The sequence below is a fragment of the Dipodomys merriami genome, unplaced genomic scaffold, assembly GCF_024711535.1.
Source record: "Dipodomys merriami isolate MVZ:Mamm:240054 unplaced genomic scaffold, mDipMer1.0.p SCAF_7, whole genome shotgun sequence".
NCBI classification, from domain to species: Eukaryota; Metazoa; Chordata; class Mammalia; order Rodentia; family Heteromyidae; genus Dipodomys; species Dipodomys merriami.
The window spans coordinates 31805202-31823661 of record NW_027206290.1 but is presented as its reverse complement, the minus strand read 5'-3'; the positions used below and the strand labels follow the sequence as shown (position 1 = coordinate 31823661).

At 45.2% G+C, this 18460-nt stretch overlaps 1 protein-coding gene across 1 annotated transcript; it reads right to left on the bottom strand.

Moving 5' to 3' along the window:
- Positions 1–10638: 10638 nt before the first annotated feature.
- On the bottom strand, positions 10639–16662 carry LOC138816471 (glutathione S-transferase Mu 1-like). The gene is made up of 8 exons (XM_070006235.1): positions 16554–16662; positions 16188–16263; positions 15712–15776; positions 15334–15415; positions 15137–15237; positions 14135–14230; positions 13942–14052; positions 10639–11107 (listed from the first exon to the last, which is right to left on the bottom strand). The coding sequence occupies exons 1-8, from the start codon at positions 16587–16589 to the stop codon at positions 11018–11020; spliced, it is 657 nt and encodes a 218-aa protein (XP_069862336.1). The 5' UTR covers positions 16590–16662; the 3' UTR covers positions 10639–11017.
- Positions 16663–18460: the final 1798 nt, after the last annotated feature.

Here is an 18460-nt window from a genome sequence, read left to right as displayed (position 1 = left end):
GCAGATCAATTCCCCAAAAGTATGAGGGAGACTCGGTTGTATTTGCTGAAGGTGGGAAGCTTGGTTAGAGCATTTCCCAGACTGAAAGAAATAGCTTGGGGAAATTAAAAGAAAATGCCTTATAGGGTTGGTACACAGATGCGATGGGCGGGACATGGACACTGATACCTATAGACTTGGAGCTGCCTTGAAAGCCAGCTTAAGAGGGGTTTATGGGAGCACCTGGCCTTTGTATAGAAATTACACATTCCTTCCGCCTCAGCTTCAAGACAGGTGGATCAAATGAACCCTGATGAAAGTTGACAGAAAATTGACGAAGGGAGCTTGAACTCTGGGCCTGAGCACTGTCCATCAGCTCTTCAGCTCAAGGCCAGCGCTTTACCACTTGAGCCACAGCACTACTTCCTGCTTTTTCTGCTTATGTGATGCTGAGGAATCAAACCCAGGGCCTCATGCATGAAAGGCAAGCACTCTACCACTGAGCCACCTTCCCAGCCCTGAAGAATTGAAATTCTTAATTTTTATTTATTGTGTGTGTATGTGTGTATGAATATGTGCTGGGGCTTGAACTCAGGGCCTCAATGCTGTCCCTAAGCTTTTGTGCTCAAAGCTAATGTTGTACCACTTTGAGCCACAGCTCCATTTCCAGCCTTTTCTTTTTTCTTTTTGGTAGTTAACTAGAGGTTAGAGTCCCTTCCCCAGGCTGGCTTTGAAACTCCATCAGATCTCAGTGTCCACCAGTGCCTGGCCAGGAATTGAAATTTAGCTGGTGCTTGTGCTTTTTTACTCTCTCTCTCTCTCTCTCTCTCTGCCTCTCTCTCTTTCTGCCTCTCTCTCTCTCTGCCTCTCTCTCTCTCTGCCTCTCTCTCTTTCTCTCACTGTTTCTCTCTCTCTTTGTTGTTGGTGGTAGTGGTAGTGGTTGTGGGGCTTGAACTTGCAGCCTGGGGCTTGTGTGCTGTCCCTGAGCTTTTGTGCTCAAAACTAGTGTTCTACCACTTTCAGCCACAGCACCACATCCAGTTTTCTGCATGGTTTTGGAGTCTCACCAACTTTCCTGCCCAGGCTGGCTTTGACCTGCAATCCTCAGAACTCAGCCTCCTCAGTAGCTAGAATTACAGACATGAGCCACCAGTACCTGGCAACCAGTGCTTTTTCTAATATGCAAATTAACACATGGCTCCTGACCAACTAGTTGCAACAAATTTGCCTCTAGCTCCCTTATAATGACTTCCTCTTCCTTTCCAACTTCCTCCCTGACATATGCATCACCCCCACCCCACAGGCACCCAGTGTGGGGGTCAGCCTTCCTCAGTTCCCTAGGGAACAGCCAAGTGTGGACTGGAGAGACCAGCAGCTAGGCTCCCACTCTGGCTGGCTCTGTCCAAGTCAGCAGTCTCAATCTTCTCTGATCAGTGAACCCCATGCACAGTTGTTGTACATATCCAGTCACTGTTTCTAGGACCCTTGGGACAACACAGTGTTACATAAATTTACAAATTGAAATTCTCCCAGAACATTGTGTTCTTGTTTATATCTCTACACTTCTGCATGCACTGTTCAAACTGCCTCTTGCTCTCAACTCTCACCCGGCCCCATTCTGCCTAATGCCTCCTCTTCTAATCCAAGCCTAGAAGTTACATCTGCTAAGCGCTGTGGAAGTCATCGGTGATTGATGTTCATCAATATTTCTGATTGCTTTTGATACCACCTACTGGTACAAATTCATTTTCTCTGCTGATTAAAGAATGTAAGAGGCAGGGAAATATTTAAACCACATAGAGCAAGTATATTTAAAAGTGAAAGTAGGGGAGAGGGTAGACAAAAAGGAGGGGGCAGAATGCTGTCAAGAATACAATGTATAGGCTGAAAAGTTAAGAAAAAGGAAAGGGTGGGTTAGAAGAGTTAGAATGTTGAAAGGGGAGACATTAATCAAGATGCATGGAATTCATAAGTTGCTTTGTTAAGTGGTAACTCTGTAATATAAATACTTGAAGATAACTTTTTTTGTGAAATAGAGTCTCTGTAGAGAGGTGCCTCAAAAATCCAGTCCAAAAGAATCTTCTCAGTAATTATTATAGTATGGGACTTCTCCCATATCTCTTTCCTTGTGCTTTGTACTGATTGCTTAGTGACTTTTGCATGTGCCACCCTAGAGCCAGGATTTTAGACTCCAGGCCTGGAGCCCAGAAGTTTCAAGTTAGATCCAGCTACCTGCTCCCATATGCCAAATAAAGAGGCATGGTAAAGGCAGAGAAAGGAGATGTATTACATGGCAGCCATGGGAAGACAACACTTCAGTATATCTTCAGCTGTCATCAGAGATACAGATATTGGCTGGGAGAGATGGGGAAGGGGATGAGGAAGGTATGCATAATTAAAGCAGTGTCAGGTCAGAGTCACAGAACTCCTTGGAGGAGTTCTGGAGAAGAACAGGAACAAGGTAGTCTCCTGTTTCTGCCCACTTGCTTTAAGAAGATAAGAAGAAGCCATGGCTTGTTTGAGGGGCAGTTTGCCTTCCACACAGATGGTTGTCTGTGCCGTCTCTTTGCTCCTGCAAACAAGTGATTGCAAAAGGTCTGCAGCAGAGAATATGCGCCAATGGCTCATGCCTGTAATCCTAGCTACTCCAGGAGGCTGAAATCTGAGAGTGGAGGTTCGAAGCCAACCTTGAGCAGAAAAGTCCCCATGAGAGTCTTATCTCCAATTAAATACTCAAAAACAGGAAGTGGAGCTGTGGCAAAAGTGGAGCAAAAGAGCTCAGGGATTGTGCCCACACCCAGAGTTCAAACCCCCTGGTGAAAAAATAAAAAAGAGGCACAGATACAAATTTGGGTATTTTTAAGCACAGGACCTAGCAAACACATCTTTGAAATAGCTTCTTTTACAGCCCCAACCCTTTTCTTAATTGAGTGGCCACACAGCATTATGCAAAGAATCATTTGGGTTCCCATGTGAGGAAAACGCAGACTTTTCTGTCAAGCCAAAGTGCCTCCATCTTATGTAATGAATTTGACTTCAACTGTAACTATTGTCTGTACTGTTTGTGACCAGCAGCCATACTAGGAATATGAACCTAGAAGGTGTTAAAAGAATAAACTGTAATTATCAGGTGTGCTGCTTGTGGCCAGCTAGCCATGTTAGGGACATAAATCTTTGTTGATGAAATTAAAAAGAATAAGACCCTGTTTTGAGTGGAAACTTTCCACTGACTTCATCAACCTCCTCCAGTTGTATCTGCCAGCCACCCCATTCCCAACCCCATTCCCAGCTAGCTGTGAGGGAAAAACAAAAACAAAAAACAAAAAACAAACCTTTGGTAAGAATTCGATAAAGGACCCATTCTAACCTTGGTAATCAATTATACTTACAATGTGAGCCTAACTCCTTGGCAAGGAGGAAAGACAGTTTGAACTGGGATTAAAAACCTAGCAAACTGCTCTGTCTGGTATGCCTGCCTAGCTTTGGGTAAAGTAACCGTATTGTACCCTTTTGTGCAAAATTGCCTTGATGAAATCTGCTATATCTCTTGTGTCTCTTCATTTTTGACCCAAAGAGACAATGTATGTTTCTAATACCCAGCAAATTATGAGAAGAGGCACCATGATGAACTATCGGTTGTCTGCCATGTGTGGTGTCCACCTTGTTTTATCCCTAGCTACGTAACAGAAGTCCTACCGCTCCCTTACTTCCCAGTGAGGACAGTTCTCCCAGGCTCTCAAACTGCAGTCTCATGCTTTGGTCAACTAAACACAAATAGAAATTGCACACATTTTCCAGGCAGGACCTTAAAGAGCCAGTGTATAAGTTACCATCTGGGCCTCCCACCACATGTGTTCATGGATCTAGGATCCTGGAAGCCTCTGCGAGTCCAGGCTTCTGACAAACTGTGAACAGCAGGGCTCTAACGGAGCTCACGGTGCATGAGAAGTAAGAAATGTCTGCATATTATGCCATTCAGATTTGGGTTAGCCCAATAACAAACTCCCCACTACCTCTCTCAGAGTGATTCAAATGTATTAAAAAAAAAAAAAAAAAAAAAACAATTTTCTGTTCCCCCAGAATTCAATGATCAGTCCTTAACACAATAAAATTTTTTTTTTTTTTTGGTCGGTAGTGGGACTTGAACTCTGGGCCTGGGCGCTGTCCCTCAGCTCTTCAGCTCAAGGCAAGCGCTCTACCACTTGAGCTACAGCGCCACTTCCGGTTTTCTTGTGGTTTATTGGAGATAGGAGTCTCACAGTCTCTCCTGCCCGGGCTGGCTTTGAACCGCGATCCTCAGATCTCAGCCTCCTGAGTAGCTAGGATTACAGGCGTGAGCCACCAGCGCCCGGCAACACAATAAAATTTAATGGCTTATTTAGGTGTCTGCTTCTACCACTGAATCTCAAGTTGTCTGAGGGCAGAAACATGAAGGAACATGCACATATTTCTATGTACATCTTCATGGAGTCTGGTGCAAAGCAAGTAACTAGGCAGAGAGTCTACAGGCTAATAAGAAACATAAGAAAAATATTTGTTCCAGGTAAGTGCTTAATGCACTTGAGGAACTTCTAAAATTCACTCTGTTCTTGTTGGGAGAAAGAATACTTTAAAAGTAGAATGTGCTGTTCTAGAAACAGAGATAGTTCAAGTAGAAGTGTTTGAAGCATGTTCTGTTCTTACACGGAGATAGTTCAGGTAGAATTGTTTGAATCGGGTCCCAAGCTCAAATTCACGGAGGTCCCAGAAGTCAGTGAAGAACTCTAAGGCCCTAGGGTAGCTTAGTTAATACTGGAGTCCAGCTCACTCCTTGTTCAGATCTAATTGGAATTAAATGCTTTTGAAAGCTGAGACAGTCTGAGAATGTTCTCAAGAGGTTTTCAATGGAAATAATCAAGAATGGCTCAAATGTGGGACAAAAATCTAAAAGAAAGGATTAGATGGAGGTGTGGGTGTTTGGGTTTGGCGTTTCATTTTTTGTTCGTTTGGGTAACTTTTCTTTGTTCCAGTACTGGAAAGTTTAGGGATTAAAAACCGAGCAGCTTGCCTGCTCTTTGTGCTTGCTTGCCAGATTTTTGGCTGATGGCGCACCCTTCTGCAGAGCTAAACTTTGCCTTGCCGAATTCCTTTCGAGTTAAGTGTCCCAACATCCTGAGTCACTTCTAACAAGTAGACTGCTAGCCTTGAGCAAAAAAGCTAAGGGATAGCACCCAGGCCCTGAGTTCAAGTCCTAGTACCAACATAAAAACAAAAGGGAAAAAAAAAGAAAACAGAACTAAATTCTAATTCACTTTTTCTCCCAGCCCCCTGTGGCTGTTACACAATAATAATTTTCATAACTCAAAGTGTGCCCTTAGACAAATCATCCCATTTTCTGTTTTTGATTTTTCAGTAGACCTGTCAACTAAAATTCTCCCTTAAGGGGAAAGACAGACAGTGCTTTTCATTATTAATCAACTTACAACAGAGATCTCCTAAACACCTAGATCCTCATACTTCCCATATCTTTAAATTTCCCTGTCAGGAAGGATAAAGAAATTTTACTAATTAGTTGTGAATTGGTTCCAGTTTTTCCTGTCTAGAAAAAAATGGCCTAAGGCCAAATAGTTCAAAAGAGTTCAAACAACAAAGAAATGAGGCAACAAACGCAGAATTTCAAATTTTCTTGGCAAAACAAGCAGCCTATTCAAAAGACAAGAAAAGCAGGGTCCAATTATCCCCTATTGGAGAGCATTTAACCAGGGATCCAAAAAGGCCTCCAAGTTAATTTAAATCTCCCTTTCACCAAATGGTGGTTTGAAAAAAAAAAAAAAAAGCAGCAGATGAGGGCCCAAATGGAAAGACAAGAAGAATGTCATAGCTGAGGGGTGCAAATTCCATCTCTCCTTTCTGTCCAATGTCAATTAGCTGTCCGTGGCTACTGCTTCATGAGGACATTTTCTTTTGACTGGCTCACCAAAGCTGAAACCTGATTTTAGACCCTGGTACTGGGGCTTGAACTCAGGGCCTCATGCTTTAACTGAGCATTTTCCCACTCAAGGCTGATGCTCTGCTATTTGAGACACAGCTCTACTTCTGAACTTTTGCCAATAAACTGGAGATTAAGTAAAAGTAATTAAAAGTCTCACAGATTTTTCTGTGTGGGCTGAGTTTTCTGCATTGTCCCTGAGTTTTATTTGCTCAAGGGTAATGCTCTGTCTCTTGAGTCACAACTCCACTTCTGGTAGTTTGATGGTTAATTGGAGATAAGAATCTCTGGGTTGGCTTTGAACCTAGATCCTCAAACCTCAGTCTTCTGTGTAGCTAGGATTACAGGTAGGCATGGGCCAAGCGTCCCCATTTTTGATGTCCCGTTTTGCATCTTTTTGTTCATTGCCTATCTCTTACCATATTAATGTAGTTATTATTTTAGTTGTTTTGATTTCATTTTTCTTTTTTTTGAGGGGGAGGGGTCCGGTCATGGGGCCTGGGCGCTGTCCTTCAGCTCTTCAGCTCAAGGCTAGTGCTCTACCACTTGAGCCACAGCACCACTTCCGGCTTTTTTCTTTTTGCTTATGTGGTGCTGAGGAATCGAACCCAGGGCCTCATGCATACAAGGCAAGCGCTCTACCACTGAGCCGCCTTCCCAGCCCCTGATTTCATTTTTCATATTGAAAGTATGAATGGTTTGCCATGCCGTGTTTATTTTTTTTCCCCAGCCCCCCCCCCCATGTTGTGTTTATAGTAGTAGAGCTTCTGAGTTTTTCTGTGGAGTTATTTTTCCAGGGATTTTTTTTTTCTCCTGATGCTTTCTTCTCACTCATTAACATCTTTCAAACTGAGTTCAAACTCACAGTTTGAACTCAGGGCATTCATTATTGTTTGTTTGTTTGTTTGTTTGTTTTTTGTGCAATGCTAGTGCTCTACCACTTGAGACACTCCTCCTTTTCTGGATTTTTTTTTTTTTTGGTCAGTATTGGGGCTTAAATTCCCTTTAGAATTCCTTGTAGGCCAGGTCTTATGGATAGTTAGTCTCTTAGGCTTTTTGTTGTTGTTGTTGCTTTTGTTATGGTTGTTTTTGTTTGGGGGAGTTATTTTTCAATCATGGGGTTTTAATTCAGGGCCAAGGTGCTATCTCTGAGCTCTTTTGCTCAAGACTAGTGTTCTACCACTTGGAGCCACAGCTCTACTTCTGGTTTTCTAGTGGTTAATTGGGAATGAAATCTCACAGGGAATTGACTGGGCTGTCTTTGAACAACCTCAGATCTCAGTGATCCAGAGTAGCTAGAATAGATGTGAGCTACCCTGCCTGTTTGTTTTTAACCTAGGAACAAAGATTTCATTTTCCTTCAGTACTGTGAAAATCATTCTGTGCTCTCCTAGTTGGCAAAATTTCCTCTAAGAAGTTCTGCTGTGATGAGGAACCCCTCCTTCATGTGTTTTGTGTTTTTTGTTTTTCTTACTGCCTTGAGAATCTCTATCTTCCAGCTGTGCTATGAAAACTTCATTATGTGTTTGAAGATTTGGTTTTGTTAATTCTGACTAGTGCTCTTTGATCTCCTCATACCTGGATATTTGTCTCCTTCTTGAGGTTTGGGAACTTTCATGTTATTAACTCTTGAAGTTTTCTATTCTCTAGGCATTGTCAAGGCTTTCTTGATAATTCTAGATGTTTGTTATATTAATGCTGTCTTAGATCCCTAAATAGATTCTTCATTCTTATTTTTTTCTTTTTTTCTGTATGTTCAAATGTTTTATCTTCAAGTCTCTTTCTTGATTATTCTGTTTATTCTATTTATTCTTTGATTCCTGCACTTACAATTTGCTTCGAGTACTTTTCATCTTGAAGGTTGCTAGCGTTCTTGTTTTCTTGCTTGCTTGTTTCTATCAATTCATTAAGTTTCTATGTTAGAGAACTGTTTCTTTGTGTTCTCTTAAAGCTCATTTACTTCCTTAAACAGCTATTTCTGCATCCAGAAGTTCATCTATATTAGTCACTATATGGTCAATTTCTGGTGCCTATCTTTGACCATTAGGTAAGGTCATGGTTTCCTGAAAGTTGCTGATATTTGTTGGTAAGTGACATCATCTGGATATTAAAGGCTTAAGTACTTAATCCTGTTTTTGTAATATGGCTTTGTCTGTGCTAGCCTTTCCGGAAACTTAAGCAGGCTATTTAGTTTTAAGGGGTTTGTTTATTTTTTAACTTTGGGACTATGGGCACTCCCACTATTTCAGTGCTAGCTGGTGACCTAAGTGTAGGTTGCCCATGAGACCTGGCTCACAGGTTATTGTTGTTTGAGAGAGTGATCAAAACCTAGATTTGGGAGGTAACAATGCTTGATAGGAAATGTACTTACTCATTACCTTACTCATGTAACTGTAACCCCTCTGTATAGTAGCTTTATAATAAATATATATATATATATATATAAAGAAGAAAGAAAAAATAAACTAGAGTTGTCCCAAATCTGTACTTTGTGTGCCATGCAGTGTGAAATAGGGAAGTATCTAACTCTGCCCAACCCTGGGTAGAATCACCACAATGGGATCACCCATATGCAGCAATTGTGACTACAATGCTATATCATACCCTAAGCCCATAGTCCATGAAGACCGGCATAGATCTGGTAGAAGACCAAGGCTCACATGTTATTTGTGTTTAATTAAGCAGATTTGGGTTAAATAAATTTTGAAAGCTGGGTGCTGGTGGCTCAGGCATGGAATCCTGCCTGTTCATTAGGGGGAGATCTGAAGATCAAAGTTCAGAGCCAGTCCAGGCAAACAAATCTGAAAGAGTCTTATCTCCAATTAACCAATAAAAACCCAGAAGTGACTTGGCACTGGTGGCTTACATCTGTAATCCTAGCTACTCAGGGGGTGAGGATTAAGGCTCTAGTCCACAAGAGCTTAACTGCAATTAACCACCAGAAAACCAGAAGTGGCACTGTGGCTCAAAGTGGTATAGTACTGGCCTTGAGTGAAAAAGCTCAGAAACAGTGCCCAGGCCCTGAGTTCAAGCCACAATACTGGTCCTAAAAAAATCTAGGTATGGAAGTGTGTCTCAAGTGGAAGAGCCCTAACACTGTGTAAAAACAAATGAAAAACACCAAACAAACAATAATGAAATGCCCTGAGTAAAACTCCCAAAACTCGTGTGCCTGAGTACACACACACACACACACACACACACAGATTTTTTTTTCTTTTGTTGGTTGTGGGGCTTGAACTCAGGGCCTATGTGCTGTCCCTGAGCTCTTTTGCTCAAGACTAGTGCCCTACCACTTTGAGCCATAGCACTACTTCCAGTTTTCTGGTGGTTAATTGAAGATAGAGTCTCATGGACTTTCCTGCTCAGGCTAGCTTTGAACCATGATCCTCAGATCACAGATTACAGGCTTGCACCACCCGTGCCAGCACACAGATAAACTTTTGGTTCCATGACCTCTCACCAGATTTGTATTTTTAACTGGTCACTTTTTCCACAATGATCTCTAACACGCTGCCTGGGTTCCCTTGCTTTTTCAGAAGACAAGGCAGCAGAAGCCCACAGTGATACTATGGACAAATTCCCATCAGGCCCCTCCTTGGATCTGTTCCTGTTACAGCAGAGTCTCAGGCAGTACCTGACCAAGGCCAGAGCCCAAGATCCAGCTGCTGTCTCAGAGCTTGCTCATCACATGCTTCTGTCATGAATCCCACTGACAGAAAGCCCAAGCACCTCTCACCACACACGCTGTGCTGAGGCCCCATACACTGGGCCTGTCCATCACACTCTTGCTAGGGCAACTGGGGCTTCTTAAGTGCTTGTAAAAGAAAGTGTTCTTGGCTCACAACTCTAATCCCTTACATGTAAAATCCTATCCCCCTTTGGGCTCAGACTGTATATATACATTTCCAGAGATCTGAACTCCATAATGACAACACAAGCTTCTCTGATGGTAACTGTTTTGAATTTCTAAGTTGCCTGAACATTGGTGATATGCCAGGCACTAGCAAACATATCAGAGATAAAAAAAAAAAAAGTTCAACAAGGGCTGGGAAGGTGGCTCAGTGGTAGAGTGCTTGCCTTGCATGCATGAGGCCCTGGGTTCGATTCCTCAGCACCACATAAACAGAAAAAGCCGGAAGTGGCTCAAGCGGTAGAGCGCTCAACTTGAGCTGAAGAGCTGAGGGACAGTGCCCAGGCCCAGAGTTCAGGTCCATGACTGCCAAAAAAAAAAAAAAAAAAGTTCAACAAGGCTTAGATTCCCTCCTAAAATAAACTTACAACTGAATTGAGGGAAAATATACATGTCAACTACAATTTGGCAGGAAACATTTATGTGAAATATATCTTGAAAAGAGAGGACCATCTCCAGATCAGAGAAGGCTCCGGGACAGGAGGTCAGAAAGCGGTTGGCCCAAGATGTTTGGGGCCTTCGCATCAGCACAGCACTGCTCTGAAGCATGATACACACTGCCTATGACCACCGGAGGAACCACATGCTCCTGAGCCAGTGAGCTGCCTGGCACAGAAGGAGCATCTTCTGCAGGACTCAGGATTTGGATACAGGTACATTTAATGACCCAGACACCATACAGCTCCTCACTCAGCCCAGCTGTGGACAATAGAGCAAAGAACCTCAACCTTGTGAACACAACCCAAAGGGCCAGAGGCAATAAGACAAGACACAGAGCAAGTGTGGCTCAGGCTTTACTGGGGGTAACATAAGGCTGGGCAGCCCCCACACTGGGAACCAGGGCCTGAACACACAAAACTGGTGCAGGAACTTCAGGGGTACTGGGGTTAATCAAGCTCCTCCAAGCAGGACAGAGGCTATATGGTTAGATTCAGGGCAAGAACAAGAAGGTAGGGGCTTTGTTGAAGAAACTGGGATCTGAAGCTTACAGAGGCTCAACTGTATAGGGGTCTGAATAGAAGGAGATAGTAGCCTTTGCAGAGAAGGGAGGAGAAGGAAGGACAAAGGATTGAAAAGACTGAGGCAGCAGTGCTAAGAAGCAAGAGGGCCACAGGTGCAGATCCTCTCCACGCGCATGTATTGGCATTACAGGGCCCTTACTTGTTACCCCATGTGGCCTGTTTTAAAAACAGAGGCTTTCTGAGGAAGCGGCTGGTCTTCATGTAGGCAGAGATCTTCTTCAGTCCCTGCAATTGGGAAGGAAAAGCAGGAGCTCAGGCCTGGTGATGACTGACCCAAGCAATTTCCCTCCAGGAGAAGCCCATGCATGGGAATCAAGACCAGTCTGCTCAGCTCCCCAGTTCTGGGCAGGGAACTCATGAGTGTCCTGTAGATACTGGGCAAGGTGCTTTATATTCAACATTCCATATTGGCTCAGAAAATCCACTCGTTCTAGGCACTGGTAGCTCAATGCCTATAATCCTAGTTATTCAGGAGGCTGAGATCTGAGGATTGCAGTTTGGAGCCACCCAGGCAGGAAAGTCCTAGAGCTGTGACTCAAAGAGTAGAGCTCTCAGCTTGAGCAAAAGAGCTCAGGGGACAGCACCTGGGCCTTGAGTTCAAGCCCCATGACTGACAAAAAGAAAAAAGCATCTATCCACTTGGCAATCCTGCAAGATCCAACCTGCCTTCACCACCGATCAGTAGAAAACCTAAGGTCCAAAGAGATTAAACAACTTCCTTACAGAGCTAGTGAGAAGAACTAGTGAGTCCCAGGCTGTCTGTCACTCTATGCTTTCTGTGCTCACCCCTCTTCCCTTCCCACAGGGGTGGCTCTGCTTCACAGGAAAGTTTCTGCACATCTGAATTTGCATACAGGAGGAAAGATCTAGAAGAACAAAAGAGCTGAGAGCTTATCAGCATTGCATGGAAGATACACAAGGTCTTACCCAAGCAACTCAGAAAACCTTGAGTTAAAAGTGCTCAAGATGGAGGAAGACCCACAGGGAAAGGTTGGACAGGGTCCTACCCAGTCCTCTGAGAGCAGAATGTCCAAATTTCTCTACCTAGTACCTGAGTCTAATTTCACTGTGTCCCTGCACAACCTCATGGCAAGCCCTAATATAGGGACCAGGGAAAATGACATTCAGTTGTGTTGTGTGACTTCTTAACAAAGGTTCAGCTCCCAGGTAACTCAAAAGAATTCAGAGAGGGCTAGGAAGGTGGCTCAGTGGTAGAGTGCTTACCTTGCTTGCATGAGGCCCTCGGTTCGATTCCTCAGCACCACATAAACAGAAAAAGCCGGAAGTGGTGCTGTGGCTTAAGTGGTAGAGCACTAGCCTTGAGCTGAAGAGCTAAAGGACAGTCAATACCCAGGCCCAGAGTTCAAGCCTCACAACCAACAACAACAAAAAGGATTCAGAGATCCAAGACTGCCTAGATCTAATAAGCCGGACCCAGCAGACCATGTTGCAGCTCTCAGAGCAACTTTTCCTCCCTATCTGTGCTCCAGTAAGCTTTCAAACACCCCAAGGCCAAGCCTGGAACAGAACCAAAGCTGATAAGAACTTGCTGAGAAAGGACTTCACTTGATGGGGAGGAAGGCCGGAGAATGGATTTCGGGCTAAAACAACAACTGTTGCAAATTATGCCTCTAACTCCCAAATCTCTAAGAAAGTAGGCTTTGTTGGTATCAATAAACAAGTGCACTTTCAGTATATCATTATCAACTGTGGCATGAGGTCCAAGCTGTATTCTCAGAACCCAGGTGGTGTTTGGGGCACTTTCTGCTATACTCATTTGCAGATTAGGCATGAGGGAGCTCTTTATATGTTGTACAAGGCCTGACTTAGAGCCTCTTACACAGGAGAAGGTCAGCAAACAGAAAGAATTAGCCAGGTGCTGGTGGCTCACACATGTAATCCTAGTTACTCAGGAGGTTGAGATCTGAGGATCAAGGTTCAAAGCCAGCCCAGGCAAGAAAGTCTGTGAGACTCTTACCTCCAATTAACTGCCAGAAAACTAGAAGTGGAGCTGTGGCTCAAAGTGGTCAAGCACTATCCTTGAGCAAAAAAGCAAAAAACTCAGTGTTCAAGCCCTGAGTTTAAGAACATGACCAATAACAAAAAAAAAGAAAAGAAACAAAGGAAGAAATAAAAGAAAGTATATGAGCCTCTCACAGATGCAACACAGGAATATTGAAAGAAAACAGAAGAGGGGCAGAAGGTCCCCACCATAGAACACCTGAAGATAAACTCCTCCAACAGGGGCCCCACATAGCTACTCGTCAAGCACCAACTACAGTCTTGGTGCCTCCTCTTTAGGGGTCATAACTGTATGTAAAACCTCCCTGCAGAGCAACAGTGACTCTTGTCTGTGTTTCTTGATACTTCTCAGTTACTCTCAACTTGTCTCACCCTACTCAATGACACCTGTATACGCTTTTGTGTTCCTTCTCCACAGGGTCCTGGGCAGGAAACCCAGGCTGCAGAAGGCCTGAAGATTTTCCTTCCACTATAAATCAAGGACAGCCAAGGACTGTTGCCCTTAGACTAAGCCAGAGGCCCACCACAACCTCCCTTGGCACTGGAACCTTCAATAAGCTGCTCACCCTCTACAGCCTCAGGTTCCTAATCTGTCCAATGGGACAGACTGCTCTGTCCACCCATAGGAATGCTATAATGATAAACTTGGCTCACTATATATGATGCTAAGCACAGGGACTGCCAGAAAGCCAGCACTCAGTAAACCCTCATTCTTCTTTTTTTTGTTGTTTTTTTTTTTTTGGGGGGGGGGTCCGGTCGTGGGGCCTGAACTCTGGGCCTGAGCACTGTCCCTCAGCTCTTCAGCTCAAGGCTAGCACTCTACCACTTGCGCCACAGCGTCACTTCCAGCTTTTTTCTCTTATGTGGTGCTGAGGAATCGAACCCAGGGCCTTGAGCATGCAAGGCAAGTGCTCTACCACTGAGCCACCTTCCCAGCCCAACCCTCATTATTCTTCACTCAGCTCCAGGAGTAGGGAGCCATCATGGAAAGGGGGAAAAGAAGTTAACCCATGAGGAAAGAGGATTGGAGGTGTCACCTCAAAGCGGGACATGAAGTCCTTCAGGTTGGGGAACGCATCCAGGCACTTGGGTTCAAACATTCGGTGGATATCAAGGACATCATAAGCCAGGAAATCCACAAAGGTGATCTGCAGAGACAGAATGAGTGGGCTGAACTCTCATAAAGTGTGACAATAGACGAATTCTCCTCCCTGTAGCCCTCCTCCTTACCTTGTCCCCTGCAAACCATGGCCGCTTCCCCAGGAACTGGGAGAAGAGCTTCATCTTGTCAGGAAGGCCCTCCAAGAACTCGGGCTTCAGCTTCTCCTGAGACAAAAAACAACAAGTCAGGACCCCCAGATAAAAGCCCCTCATCGGGACATCTTTTGGGTGTGCCAGTATTGGGGAATTAAAGAAGCAAGAACTGAAAGACCCCAGGAGGGAAGTTGTACCTAATGGATGGCAGGTGAATATTGGCATATTTTCAGGAAAGTTGAAGGATGTTTGATCTATATGTGTGTGCACATACATGTATGCATGTGTATGCCAGTACTGGGGCTTGTACTTAGAGCTTAGCTACTGTCCCTTAATTTTTTGCTCAAGACTAGCACTCTACCACTTGAGCCACAGCTCCATTTCTGGTGTATTGTTGGTTAATTGGAGATAAGTCTTCACAGACTTTCCTGCTAGGGCTAACTTCAGACCACCAGTGCCCATTAGAATGTCTGATCCTGAAAGGAACGAAGGAAAGGGATGGTGATCTTCTTGCTGGCCCTGGGATGACTATTAAGGAACAGTCTTTATTCTTAGTGGTATTAAGGGCACAACTCGGGGGAAACCATTGGACAGAGGGCTGGAGACTAAGGTGCATTACTTTCCACTATCTTGTTCTTGGTTTGAGTCTTCTTATTCCAGAAGCAGGAAGAGGGGCGGGGGGACCACATCTTGGGAGAGCCCATTGCTCAATTAAAGTTCAGAGATGAAAGGGATCCTAAAAACAAACTCTAAAGTCTAACAACTGAATTTCAAAACTTCTAAGTCTAAATTATCCCCTAAGATTAGGCAATTGATTTGGTGTTTACATGGCCAGATTTTGATCATGATGAATAAATAGTCCTGTGGGGAATCAGAAATGACAAAGAGTTCAAATGACAAACAAGATCAGCATGCATGTGAACCCAGTTTAACTCCTGCTCCAAACTCTGCCAGGTACAGCACAATTGGGAAACTCACATAGTCAGGGCTGTAGCAGACCATGACAAGCTGAATGCGGATGTCCCAAACCTGATTCTCCAAAACATCCACACGAATCTTCTCCTCCTCTGTCTCCCCACCTGTGGCCATACAGATGCATCCTCACCATCCTGCCCCAGCCAAGCCCCAGGGCTAGCCATTGTGCCCACACACACCCTGCCGCCAGCCCCACTCACACAGGTTGTGCTTGCGGGCAATGTAGCGCAGGATGGCGTTGCTCTGGGTGATCTTGTGAGCTCCATCAATCAAGTAGGGCAGCTGGATGGACAAGCAGGGAAGGTCACAAGGGGCCCCAGGCCCCAGCAGCCCTTCTCTGGGTTAGAGCAGACACAGGACTTGGCACTCAGTGTGCCTGGCCATGGTGAGCCCTACATGAATACACTGCAGAATGAATGCGAGAACTGGAGCATAAAGCATCATAGAACCAGAGACAGCCAGGAAAGAGAGAAAGAGAGCAAAAGCACTGGTCCTAGAAACTCTCAGCTGGGCAAGGAAAGGAGGGAAGGAAAGAGGGAGGCCACACTTCCCTAGACCACCCCTTCCCCTGTACCTACATTGGGGAAGTCCAGGCCCAGCTTGAACTTCTCATTCAGCCACTGACTTTTGTCATAGTTAGGAGCTGTGGTGGACAAGATCAATTAAAAGCAAACCTCCCTGAGTTCAGCCCTCCTTCCCCAGGACCCCCTGAGGCAGTGGATCTGTACTCTGACCAGCTGTGTCCCTCCCACATTCCAAGGCTACAGGGGTGAAGAATGCAGTAAGGACTGAGGGATCTAGGGACCAGGGTCACAAAAGGTTTAGGCCAGTGCTAGACAACCCCACCCAACTTCAGACAGAGGGGACCCCAGCCCTCCTCTCCCAGTTCCCTGCAATGGAATACCAAACTGCCTCCTACAGGCTTTGGGAAGAGACAGGCCCTGGGTGTAGGTGACGGAGGCCTACAGAGTTGAGCAACAGGTGACCACAGAATGGATGGTTGGTCACTAATGGGCAGAGGTTGGACAAAGGTCTGGCCAAGAGGTGTCCTTACCATCCCCCATCCTGTATGTCTTCTCCTCATAGCTTGAGCCTGTGTATTCTAGGAGTAGGCGGATGGCGTGAGCCAGCTGGAAGAGATGGCAGGTGACAGAGGTCAGACAGGGAGGCTGTGGGACTTCACCTTCTCCAGGTCAGCATAGCCTACACCTACACACACCTGCATTACACATGTGTGTGTAGTTGTATGTGTGCATGTAAGAGAGACTGACGGACAGAGAGCACCTGTGTGCTGTTATACCACACAGAAAGCCTTCAGAGGATTCTTGATCTAGAATCTATCCAGCTGCTCACAACTTTCTTTGCCTCTTGCTGAGTCTCCCACCCACACAGAGGTAAGACACCCCCCCTGCCTCCTTACCCCACGGATGTCCCAGTAACCCAGCGTCATGGCCATGATGCTCCCACAGGTACTGTGACCAAGCCTAGTGCTTTCTGCAGGACAGGGCTGGGACTTTTCTATCTGAGCATTGAGAGGCAGGGCCTGGGTCTGATGACAGCCCCGCCCCTCTGCTTCCCCCGCCCCTCTGCTTCCTGGCCTCCCCATGCACCTCCTCCTCTTGTGGATGCTGAGCCTCTTGGCCAGGAAACTAGGAAAGGGAGCCAGGGACTCAGAAGCAGGAAAGAGGATGAATTAGTGCTGTCTCACCCTCCAGGGTTCAGGGAGCCAAGTGTGGGCTCCCAGAAACCAAAGGCACAGGTCACCCAGCCTGCTCCCCAAAACCCTGCCAGAGACTTCCCCCAAACCCCTCCTCCCCTAGCTCCACCGGGAGCTGGCAGCCCTTTGCAGATGTGGAAAGTTGATCAACCGCAAGGCATTCTCACTTAACCCTTTCCAGTTCCTTACTTTTTGCTTTTAACTGGAGAGATTCCTTGGGCAGAAATGCAGAGGTTTAGCCAAAAAGAGGATGCCGGGGAACCTGAGGAGACAGGTTGGGATAGATGAAAGAGATGGAAGGCATGGCCTTAAGATGCATTGTACTGGGGCTGGGAAGGTGGCTCAGTGGTAGAGTGCTTGCCTTGCATGCATGAGGCCCTGGGTTCGATTCCTCAGCACCACATAAGCAAAAAGAAAAAAGTCGGAAGTGCCGCTGTGGCTCAAGTGGTAGAGCGCTAGCCTTGAGCTGAAGAGCTGAGGGACAGTACCCAGGCCCAGAGTTTAGGCCCCACGACCGGACCCCCCCAAAAAAAAAGATGCATTGTACTCATAAACTGCTATGATATGTTGAAACGATCTTGTACAACCACTTAATGACATTTTTTTAGAGGGAGGATGTCACTAACCTGAGAATTTAATTTAGTATCTATTACTGAAAGAACAAAAGTTGGACCTATCAGAAAGTTGCTTGATTTTTTTTATTTTTTTATTTTTTTTTATAAACCTTGAAAACCTCATAGAATAGTTAATGACCCAAGGGCCTAACCAAGGATATTTGGTCTCCTTATTTTCCTGCAGAGAATTTGTGGCACCCAGCCATTGCTCATCTGGCTAAGGATGATGTAAACTAGCTACTTAGTATTTTGGCCCTGATAGTGGATCTAAATTAAAAAAAAAAAACAAAAACAAAAACAAAAGCAGACAAAGGTCCTGCCAGGAATGTGAGGTGCCCCCAGCACAGGGCCTGCAGTCAGCTAGCAGAACTTCACATTGGCAGCACCATGGCCTGGTATGCCGCGTTCAAGTCCAGCTATGAGCTACAGTGGAAGATCTTAAGATCTCCAGGGGGCCAGATACCTTTCTCCTTCCAAGGTGCCACTCAGAACCACAGGAAGACCAGGGCCAGACCCTCAGCCTGTCTAGGTCCCCAGGTTTCAGCCCTGGCCCACGCCCCTAACCTCTCTGTGCTCTTGCTATCAGGGGGGAGGTTCAAATGGCTTTCCAAGTCTCTCAGACCTGGAATAAAACCCCCACACGCACATTATCTTAACAAGAACATTGCTCCACCTGCCAGCCTTCTTCCTTCCAAACAGTCAAAACCAAGAGGTGTGAAATCCATTGGTTGACTTTGCCTTGTCTAAAAGAAAGTTAAGGGACATAATAACTAAGAGAACAGATAATGGAACTTAAAAAGGAAGTGAGTTTATAAGGGCAAGGTTGTATCTCCAGGCAATAAATCTGAGGAATTAGTTCAGCTAATGCTTTGTTAGGAGGGCAGAGTCTGAACCTAGTGTTAGGACCACAGAATCTGAACCCAGCATATCAATAATGGTTTTAACTCTTCAAACCAATATTGGGCTGGAAGTGGAGGACAGGCAGGCATATCACAT

Excerpts from the sequence above, each read along its gene's own strand:
- LOC138816471 (XM_070006235.1), bottom strand. The coding sequence starts at position 16,589 with ATGGCCATGACGCTGGGTTACTGGGACATCCGTGGG. Across the intron at positions 14,231-15,136 it reads TCTGCTACAGCCCTGACTAT|GAGAAGCTGAAGCCCGAGTT; the intron begins GTGAGTTTCCCA and ends TTTTTGTCTCAG. Across the intron at positions 14,053-14,134 it reads CATGGTTTGCAGGGGACAAG|ATCACCTTTGTGGATTTCCT; the intron begins GTAAGGAGGAGG and ends CTGTCTCTGCAG.